This window comes from Centruroides sculpturatus, unplaced genomic scaffold, assembly GCF_000671375.1.
Source record: "Centruroides sculpturatus isolate CEXI.00-Female unplaced genomic scaffold, Cexi_2.0 scaffold11, whole genome shotgun sequence".
NCBI classification, from domain to species: domain Eukaryota; kingdom Metazoa; phylum Arthropoda; class Arachnida; order Scorpiones; family Buthidae; genus Centruroides; species Centruroides sculpturatus.
This window is the reverse complement of record NW_019384501.1, coordinates 1,442,613-1,453,795: the sequence shown is the minus strand read 5'-3', so window position 1 is coordinate 1,453,795 and position 11,183 is coordinate 1,442,613. Positions and strand designations below refer to the sequence as shown.

The following is an 11,183-nucleotide window of genomic DNA, read 5'->3' as shown; positions in this document are numbered from 1 at the left end:
TCTCACTATACCAAATCAAGTAAAATTGTATAGCACACTTTAACACTTAAAAAATAGCCATAGAAATTTAATCCAGATAAAGACAAACTATTTAAAGTATTGGAGGATAAGCTATGGTTTTTCCTAAGTATATCATACATAAGTAAATAAAATAAAACAGTAAAATCAAATTCATTACATATTTTACCATTGCCTATATATTGAACTGCTAGGTTATACTCTGAAGTTTTGTGCATAATGTTCTTTCACAATATGTAGCAATATAACAGATTTAAACAGAACTCTATTTAAAACCTGGATAAATTAAATCGAAAATATAATTATTTTCCATTTATGCACATCCTCATCTGTAATTTCAAATCATTATCATATAATTTTTTTCTTTTTACATGATATAAAATTAAAAAAATGTAATTACAAATAAGATTTTTTTGACAGAACAGTGGGAAAAAAGTTACAAAAAAGCCTGAAAACGGGAAAACTACCCACTAACCAAATAGATAAACATCATCTTGCCATAGAGTGACTCTAACACCAATCTGATACATTAACTCTCCTTGAGAGCATAGGCCAGGGGATCATCCGATTACTTTTATTCAAAATCAAACTACAATAAAAACTATTCCTGAATACAATGACAAATCTCACGCCATGTACAGTACAGTACATCTTAATTAATTTTGGAGAAATTTTGAATTCCGCATTTCGTTTAATAAAGAATTTCACGATTATATTTAATATATTATAAATAAGTTACTTCTTTATTTGAATACACTAGTGTAGAAACATATTGTCATTGGTTTGTTCACGCGTCAATATTCATTTTAACCAGTAGCATCCCGGCTAAGATGCCAGCTAAATGACCCAAAAAGGACGAATTCGGATCGATTACGTGAACGAACAAAATTTCGGTCCACATACACCAAAACGTATCGATTTTCACGGAAAAAATACTTATGAAAGGCCAGTAACGACTGGCTAATACTTTAAGCGAGAGAATAACTCCGGATGCACCCACGATGCATTGTTTGGCATAGTCTCGATCTACGGTGTCCATAATACTTAATAGAATGGCAAGAATGGCGTTGCTAGTTATTACGAGGATCAGCAGGCGGCAGAGGAATTTGGTGCTTCCTATTTTTCCTTCTATAGCTTGACCATAGATGGTAAATAAGAGCGTGTTGAAGAAAATGTGGCCCTCGTCCAGATGCACGAACGATGCCAAAAATAACCTGGAAAGCTCTCTGGTCTCGCATATTTTCATTACTCCTATGCAGAAGTTTTCGGGTTTTAAGAATAGAACGTGTCGAGCGTTGTAGATGCACAGTTGCAGGCAAACAAAGAGTGACGTAACCACGGGAAAGGCCATCTTACGTATCGAAAGATCTTGTTACACGCGTACCTTATAAGCGATTGTTGCGTAACAAAGAATTTTTCAAATAATTGAAGTAATACGGCGTCAATAAAGTTAGCCTGGATGTCAAATTTTTGAGTGGCTTTCTCGTGTGTCGATGATATAACATATTTATGCAGTCGATCTCAAATTTACAAATGATGGAAAATTAATTTTTTCGAATTTATGCAATCGGTAGTTATAAATACATACTGAATCATCCCTCGAAAGTCTACCAGATTTTAAGTTTGTTGTGAAAGTTCAATTATATTTAATACCAAACTCGATTTTATTATATATCTAAGTTCAAATTGTAAATAATGCAGTCACGAAATTACAAAAAAGAATGTTTAAATACCGAACGTTACAACGAAGAAATTGGTATTTATTTAGCAAATTTTTCAGCACAAAAATACGATTGTAAACAATTTGTTTAACTCTTGACGACCATTGCTGAAAATCACTGTACTTTGTTGTACAGTGATTTTCAGCAATGGTCGTCAAGAAAATAAATAATTCCTTCTGAAGGCGTTACTTAATAAATTCCTTCAGTCGTCTTCACAATACCATAAAATATAATACTTTATCAGCCTCCAAATCTCATTGCAACAAGATAAGCCATTAACCGGGGAGGAGAAGGGCAGAGGCGATTAAGGCGTCGTCTCGCCACTCTGGGAAACCGGGATCGAATTCGGGAGAGCAACTTCCCTCGAATATTTTATGGGCGGTCCCCAATTATCCCACGATGGACAAGGAAAAAGGTACACAAGAATAAAAATATCCAAATGAAATCAAGAATTCGGTTTGCGGAATTTGTTTCCGATCGCAAGAACTTTGGGATATTTCACCCTACAACAAAATAAGATTTGGCTTCATTTAATTATAATTAAGTCAAACCCAGATTCAAATGGATTATTTTCAACAGAATTGCAAGAAACCGATAATTAGGCATCAACAGAAACTGAACTACGCTGTATGGATTTGCCTTGGCGTGAAGAAAACGCAGTGTGGAGTTTAATAACGAGAAAGAAATCTAATTCGTATTTTTAACTAAATCTAACCGTCGAACTGGCTTAAATCTATGTTAACGACCCAAATTGAAGATGCTGGCACAACTAAATACGGTAGTTAATTTATGTTATTATGTATAATTTGTAACGTCTTTAATAAGACCTTGGTTAAGAGGGAAACCGGTCCAAAAAAAAAAAGAAAATAGTTATTTATAAATGACACTGCACGAACTTAACACGGCCATTTGTTACTTACAATATTCATCACGCGATTTTGCATCATATTAATGTCACTCGAAATACGCCATTCGGCCGGTTTTCCAATTGCGTAACCACTTGTTTTGCTGGTTAACGTTCGTTACCTCACTCGTGTTTACACTTAATTCCTTTCGTACTTTATAAACGAGTGCATTTAATTGTCATTTACGTACTTTAATCGGATTTTAAATTATAAATCGGTTCAATTTTGAAAATCTTGTCTATAGCGGGGTGGTCGCCACGTTAGTTTCGCCTGGTTTCGTTGCGAGCCTTGCACTGCAAAATTTGATACAGTCGATCCTCCTATAACAGTTGATAATTCCGTTTTATATGAATTCCGTGTTGTACGAGTCACTTAGATTTTACAAATACGTGTGCCGGGCTGTGAACGGCTCACGTATTTGTAAAATCTAAGTGACTCGTACAACACGGAATTCATATAAAACGGAATTATCAACAGTGTTATAGGGGGAGTCGACTGTAATTTGTTATATTTTATAACTACATAATACGATTTAATTAATTAATTAGAGCCGATTGTGCTTTTACCGAGCGTTATATTAACACTAAGGTGCAGTGTATAATTTTAAATTGACGCCATTTTCGGAGCATTTTCAAAACATAAGAACATGGTTTTGTTTCTAACGACATTCCGAAATTTCCTAAAATTGCTGCATTGTATTGGAGGCAAACATTTAAAACACGTCGGTTCATATTTAATTTGTCTACACGTACAGCGTAAAAGACAGACGGGGATATATTATTTAGTTTCTACCGAATGAGGCTTTGGTATTAGTAATTTATTAGGAAGTTGCGCAGATATACAACGCGTGAATTGATGTATTTTTAATTGTAATTCGGATAACCTTGAAAAATAAAAGTGAAACGACGACTCTGGACACTGAAGTTACGTGTCATGCATATTGCTTTTCGTGCCGTACTTACACGATACAGTATTATTTAGTGTGTTAACCTTTCGAGAAACACTTTTCCTTCGAAACTTTTAAGGCATAATATACCTTAATTGTGATTCAACCTTGAAATGTTCTTCAACTGACTTTGAATAAATTCAAGTTCAGCGACTCGAACACGAATTATCCTTCGAACCTCCTCCATTCACGCTTTAATATATTCCATAAGGAACCGTATATTAAAAAATTAAAACATGTACTAAATTATGAATTTATAATTAACCAATTGGAAATTTCTTTATGGTTCAACGAGCCGTTACACGGAATTTTTCGTGCCTCGAATTAACCATAGGCTATATTTGCCACGTGATTTACGACTGCCGTATTAAGGTTTTGATTAATGAAAATATCTGACCCCTCTTCTAAATTATTTTTACTTGGAATTCTCCAGAGATTCTTGTCAGAAGAGGATGTTGCTCGTTTTATCCATGGGTTTATTTATGTGTTGAACATGGCGGATGACAGCAGAAGCGTGTTGAGTCGAATTCAATAACTTCCAATCAGAAGACAATGGGAGGGAATTTAAAATTACTCATACTTAAATAAATTTTCCGTTCGGTTGTTACACTTAATCGGTTAGCCAGTAACACAATGAGGTAAGTTCGAGTCTCGTTCTATGTTGATCTTTCTTAAATGCTTTTCCCAAGAGATTTCAACGTTCAACATAAATTTAAGGATCTTTCGATGGGTTTTAATTTTATACAAAATTTCATTAATTATATATAATACGTACAGATTAAAAATTATAAATATATAGTGAAGAAATTTTAGAAATTTAATTTTTTATAACGAATTTACTGGCTTTTAATTTCATTGCCATTGTGAGGTTAATGCCATTCAGTTGAAAATCACGTTTCAATTTGCATACTTGTTAGTAAAATAGCAATTCTGGGAGTATTTTTGACCATCATCATCAATTGTTTAACGATACCTCATCATCACTCGCCACAATCTCGTATGGAAGTATCCTCGTCGTTATTGCGCGAGGCCTTCGAAGAAGCCAATAATCTTATAGAGAAAATGAGAGAAAAAGAAAGAAGATGGATCAGTCAAGGTAATGTTTACACATTTTTCATCTTATTAAATGCAATCGAACTTAAATATAATTATCTTTAGGAAGAATTTTGAACAGCGGTCGCGATTACGCCGAAGTGCATCATCAAAAGTTTACAATGACCTTTCGTAAATCGATAGAAATGGAGAAAGTTGCCGAATGTTACGAAGAAATGTCTAAATTATTAACGACCAAGTAATTATGAAATGAGAAAATTAAATATTTAATTAAAAATGGCGCCTGCCATAACTAGAAATTGTGTTTTCTTAGGTTGGATCTCGACAAATATCAAATTCTTCACGACATGAAGAATATCGATATCGGTCACGAATTCCAAATCGATTCTGCAGATCTTTGCCAAGGGAAGATTACCAATAATTGCACTAATTCAAAGTACAGAACGTTCGATGGGAGCTGCAATAATTTGCAAAATCCTAAGTGGGGCGAAGCGTTTATTTGCTTAAGAAGAATCCTGTCGCCGGATTACGAGGATAGTAAGATAAATTAGAAATTAATTTTAAAAAAACAATTCAAAGAAAAACTATAACTATTATTTTTTAAGTTAAATTTTTAGGATAATATGTTAATATTTATGCTTTTGTTGCAAAGACGGCTCGATGTGGCCGACTGGATAAAACACTAAACATTGCTCGCGGGTTCGCGCCTGTTCGACATGCCGGCCACGTGGAGTTTTCCGGTTTTTCCGGAAAACTCCACGTGGCCGGCCCCACGACCAATGTAACACCTAAATTGGGATAGAAAGTCCTCCTCCCGGGAGGCATCCCCTCTTGGTAGATCCCCACGTGTCCCGTTGCCGTATAACTTATCAGTTATTTTCTTATTTACCAAGCTAACAATGAAGAAATAAGCAGATATTATATCAACTTTTTAAATAAAACAAAAGGTTAATTTTACTTTCGTGTGGATAATACGATAATTAATTAAATGATTTATGAAGTAATACCATTATGTGACAGATAAACTATTCCAATAAATAGATTAACAAGATGGCGAAGACGATAGAGAAACATTTTATCTCGCAATACCATCATCATCACCATAATCGTATATTATCGTCTTGAGTCGTCGGGCAAATGACGTAAGACGATAATATACGATGAAAGTAGTTGATGCTAGATGGGTGGGTTCGATTATATTTATTCATTTGATCTTGATCTTAACGATTTTTGCTTCTAACCAACACTTTGCAAGGCTTTATCATCGTTACTGTATTGTCGGTACATTTTATTAATAAATAAATTTCGATACGTAGGACCTACAGAAGTTCCGAGCAGCATCAGAACACCAACCTATTGTGTATAAATTATCATTTGATAAATATTTTCTCGCTAACAATTCCTTTACGTTTATACACGAAGAAGAACGATACGCGGGTAGAAAGGATTTTATTTGAAGGGTTGAAGATTTTATTGTTTTTGACAGATATTTCTCTTCCTCGAGCTGGCAGAAATGGTCCTCTCCCTTCTCCTCGTGAATTATCTGTGAAGGTTCACAAGCAAATTTATAACGAACCATCCGACAGAAATACCCACATCGTCATGATATGGGGTCAATTTATAGATCACGACATCACCTTAACACCGATTAGTCGAACGGGTAATTAATAACAATTAATATTAAATACATTTTAAGTATATTGTTGACGAGGATGACATTTCGTTTTTTCAGTCGACAACGAAATGATTCAATGCTGTCCAGCAAACGAAAATGATCATCCACAATGTCTGCCCATCCTCATCAGTCCTCGTGATTATTTCTACTCTAAATTTAATAGGAAGTGCTTAAATTTCGTTCGATCAGCCAGATGCAGTTCCTGCATATTTGGTATTTATAAATAATACTTTATATCATATATAATCATGGAAGATGGCATCACTTTCGTAGATAACTAACTCTGGAAAGATGGTAACACTACGAAGTATTTAGTGGTGAATTAATTAAAATTTTATTTGATTTTTCTGATGCAAAGCGGGAAAATCAGTAAAGATACATCTATTTTGGCTAATCTTTACTTCAATTGGTCCGTTAATTGATTCTCGTAAACACGAAGAAGACAATTAAAATTGCTTGAAGCCATCTCTTATGATTATTATTCACATATTTATTTTAACTATAGTATTTTTATTCAAATTCTTGAGGACCACGCCAACAAACGAACCAACAAACAGCTTTTGTTGATGCTTCTCAAGTTTACGGGACTGCAGTTGACGACAACAATAATTTAAGAAGCAATAACAATGACGGTGAGAACTTTACAGATTTATATGCATTTTTTAATATTAAAATTATAACTCATCAATTGCGTCTTTTTAGGCAAATTGCTAATGAGATTTCATCCTCGTAGTGGCGACGTATTACCCGCCTCCACCAATCCTAATTCGGATAGTTGCAGTAGACCCAATGAAAATCTTTTATGTTTTCGAGCAGGTAATTTCTTCTATGAAAGCATCTTACGGGTGAGGCATTGAGCTATGTGATAGGGCCTAAATTTTATCCATTGAAGTCAGTCAGCGCAGATGACAGATGGGAACCACGTGCACTACATAATGAAGACTCTTAGATGCCATTAATTTAGACATCTAAGGCTAGTACTTGACATTTAGTATATCTTATGTTTCTAATTTTTGAATAGGTGACGTCCGATTAAACCAAAATCCCGCATTGACCAGCATGCACACGATTTGGGCCAGGGAACATAATCGCATTGCCGAACAATTAGCGTGTTATAATCCTAAATGGTCGGATGAAAAATTATTTCAAGAGACAAGGTGAAGATTGAGAATTACTTTTCAACCATATTTGCAAGTTTTAATATATTTTTAAAAATCAAATTATAGGAGAATAGTTATTGCCGAGATGCAAATGATCACGTGGAACGAATTTCTGCCCGCGGTTCTCGGAAGCAACTACATGAAACGTTACTCTTTAAACGTGGCCGAAAATGGATGCACCGTTTACGATCCTCAATTTGATCCTTCGTTACTGAACGAGTTTAGCACAGCCGCTTATAGATTTGGCCACTCGTTAATAGATGGCATCTTCGATTTGATCTACTCCGAAAACCAAAAATCGAGCATTAGTTTACGAGACAACTATTTTCACCCTTTTGAACTGTACAATGGACAACTGGATGGATTGATGAAAGGTGCCACGCAACAACCTTCTCAGTGTTTTGACGAATTGCTCGTTGATGACGTCAGAAATCATCTGTACCAAAGGCGAGGCAATAATTCGGGACTAGATCTCGTTGCTTTTAATATCCTAAGAGGTAGAGATCACGGTCTACCCGGTTACGTCTCTTACGTCGAACATTTTTTTAATGTTAAAATTGAAAGGTTTAGTGATTTGAGAAGATTTATCAATCCAAATACTATTGAGATTTTCAAGAAACTGTACAAGTAAGCCGTGTTTATAGTTTTCCACTGATATTTTGTGAAATCTATCTTCATAATATTTACTTTTCTTATTTAGGAGCGTACACGACGTCGATTTATATACCGGTGGCACATCTGAAATTCCCGTTCAAGGAGGTATTGTTGGTCCTGTTTTTGCATCGATAATTGCGGAACAATTCGAGCGTTTAAAATTTGGTGATCGTTTCTATTTTGAACACTGCAACGAGATTGGATCCTTTACCCCAGGTTTTAATTATTTATATTTTTAGAAAATCGCTATTTTTCGTTGTTCTATCAGCATCCCGAAGAGACTTGGTTCAATATCTTATCGTAAGAACATTTCAGAATTCGAGACACCTTCAGTATATTAAAAAACAATATTAAAGTTTTACTTAATCCACAAGAAATACGATGAACGAATAATTCGTATAAAGTATCTTTGGGGTCTAAATATTAAGCCCAGGCCACCTGCCAGTCTCCTACGATAGGACTTTCGTATCCCTAAAACAGAATATTTTCAAGCCCGTAGTCATCCACCTAAAATGAAATGAATTCGTCTGTTTCTATAGCAACTAGTAGTTAGCAACGTAAGAGCCAAGTCTCTTCTAACGATAGACAGACAATAAAGAGTATTGTTAAATATTTTTAAGGATTAACGACGTTATTGAAATTATTAATTTGTAATGAGATTGCTGACAACGTATTGTTTCGTATTATAGAACAATTACGAGAAATTCGCAAAACAACACTCGCGAGGGTCCTATGTGATAATACCGAAATTAAAGATTTACAAAAGAAAGTATTCAGAATTCCGGATCATTGGTAAGAAATTAATTTAATCTAATGTATTTACATTTTGAAATAAATTAAATTAAATTTTAATTTTAGGAATTCCATTGTGAGCTGCTCAAGGATTCCATCTGTCAATTTGAAAATATTCAGTTAATTATTCCTTGTATTGTCAGTTAATACCAGCTAATAAATGTATTATAGTGCACTTTTTTTAGATTCAAAGTGCCTTTTTTTATATATATAAACGTATACGAACACTTATTTATTTTTGAAGAATTCGCACGCTGACAACACCAACGATATAAATATTTAAATATTCAAATTCCTATATATCAGATTATTCAGTAGTTATTCGTTTGCTAAAAAAGAAAGATGCGTGAATGCACCAAGCATTAATCAGTGCTGGATTATGGTCTATGCCAAAAATGGCCAACCTTTTTGAGCTCGCCTGCCGTATGTACGCGTACTTAGTTTTAAAGAACAATTGCAAGAAGCCTAGCAACATTCGTCCACGAAAGATCACTGGGATTACTCGCACGGATTCGATCCCAGATCCACCGTAGTAATAGACCGAGGCCTTAACCGCTACGGCCATCTGGCCGACTTATTTTAGGACAATTTTTTAGTTATTGGTTTTGATCTATTATTCCATAATTCAAAAATCTATTTAACTAGAAATTTTTCCGTCAAGCTATGACAGACTACTTCCGTGTAAAAATAGAACGTAGATATTGAAGAATCGAGAAGAGTAGAGATTTCAAGAGATTCGAGAAAAGCATCTAAAATTTGTACAATTAAGTAGATTATACAATTGATGCGCCGCAATACATTTTAAACAACAGATCGTTAGTTCCGATTGGATAATAGAGCGTCACGTAGTCACTATGGAACGTTTGAAAAATTTTATTTATTGTACAAGCGACACTACGCGAATATTTTTTAAATCGAATAAAGTAAATTTAAAATTACGGCATTTGTTAAAATATTTTAAAATGCAACTTTAGGCTAAAGCCGAAATCGATAAAACCTTTTTTTATATTGGTATATATAGCTAATAATTAATATTTCCGCAAATTAAGTTGTCTAAATTTTCCTTCGTGTATTCTTGCGCGTAACACGAGAATACAGTGGGTGATCGGTTAACGAACAGATCGGATAACGAACACTTCACTGAACAAACATAAAAAGAAGCGACGGAAATAGCAAATACCGATTGATTTTCCTTTGTCTTCGGGTAACAATTCGAAACTTTTCGGAGCGCGGGAGACGTCAACGTCGACGCTCAACCCGATATATACCGATCAGATTGTATTCCTCGAACTTTGAAATACTTCCTTGTAATTCCAGCCTTTTATTTTTCTGACAAACAATTCTTTTATAGTATTCGCGAGACTGTCGGGCGGGCACTCGTTAAGTTTTGTGTCGGGTTTTATTTTCGAAAGGCGAGAGTATAACAGCAAAGGTAGAGAGTGGGCAGATGATATCTGGTGTTGCTGGACAGTGCGGCTCGAATAACTCTACAGTAGGGCGCAGTTCAATCTTATCTAAGAAAGATACAGTATAATTAAGAAAACTCGAGCGGCTAAAGGAGTAACAAAAATCACATCTGAGAAATGAAGAACATCGAAGAGCTCATAATGGAACCCGAAACTGATCTGACGACAGAAAAACGCCAAGAACTCTCGAATGAAGAACACCGAGAAACTCGACGAGATGCGTTTTATTATGAAAAAGAGGATTAATGCCGATATCTGCTATTAATTAAAGATCTTTTGAAGAAATGGGGGATGTCAGATCAATGGTCTTAGAATGGCATACAAACCGGGTTGAGGTTAATAGGCTTGGGGATTTCTACAATTACAATGCTATTAATTACTTCTGAAAATCCTGAATAAGAGAGAAAAACAATCGGCATTAGACAGATTCTTTAACCCCACAAACAAAAAAACATGAGTAATAAAAATGCAAGTCTCTGTATATATGTATTATTATTATTATATTTAAATAAACGTAGTAAGAAAGTATATACTTTTTTTATTTTTGGGGTCTCCGGAACGAATTAATCAACTTCCCATACAAACCTATGGTAAATTGATAATCGGATAACGAACAAAGTCTTGGAACGGATTATGTTCGTTAACCGATCACCCACTGTATAACCAAAATTTCACCTGGATTGAACAAAAGTAGCAGGAGTTATAGGGAATCGACATCCACATATTAATACCACGCTTCTAAATAAGAAATTACTGTATTAACGACAACAATCGTTACTTCAAGAGTTGTTTT

The 11,183-nt window shown here is 34.7% G+C and overlaps 2 protein-coding genes across 2 annotated transcripts; one reads left to right on the top strand and one right to left on the bottom strand.

Moving 5' to 3' along the window:
- Positions 1-712: 712 nt before the first annotated feature.
- On the bottom strand, positions 713-1,431 carry LOC111622077 (rhomboid-like protein 14, mitochondrial). Its single transcript, XM_023364397.1, has one exon. The coding sequence runs from the start codon at positions 1,367-1,369 to the stop codon at positions 806-808; it is 564 nt and encodes a 187-aa protein (XP_023220165.1). The 5' UTR covers positions 1,370-1,431; the 3' UTR covers positions 713-805.
- Positions 1,432-6,238: 4,807 nt separating this feature from the next.
- Positions 6,239-9,095, top strand: LOC111622076 (peroxidase-like). The gene is made up of 9 exons (XM_023364396.1): positions 6,239-6,303; positions 6,376-6,531; positions 6,846-6,950; positions 7,021-7,134; positions 7,340-7,475; positions 7,545-8,105; positions 8,179-8,348; positions 8,822-8,924; positions 8,991-9,095. Exons 1-9 carry the CDS (start codon positions 6,246-6,248, stop codon positions 9,046-9,048), a joined length of 1,461 nt encoding a protein of 486 aa, XP_023220164.1. The 5' UTR covers positions 6,239-6,245; the 3' UTR covers positions 9,049-9,095.
- Positions 9,096-11,183: the final 2,088 nt, after the last annotated feature.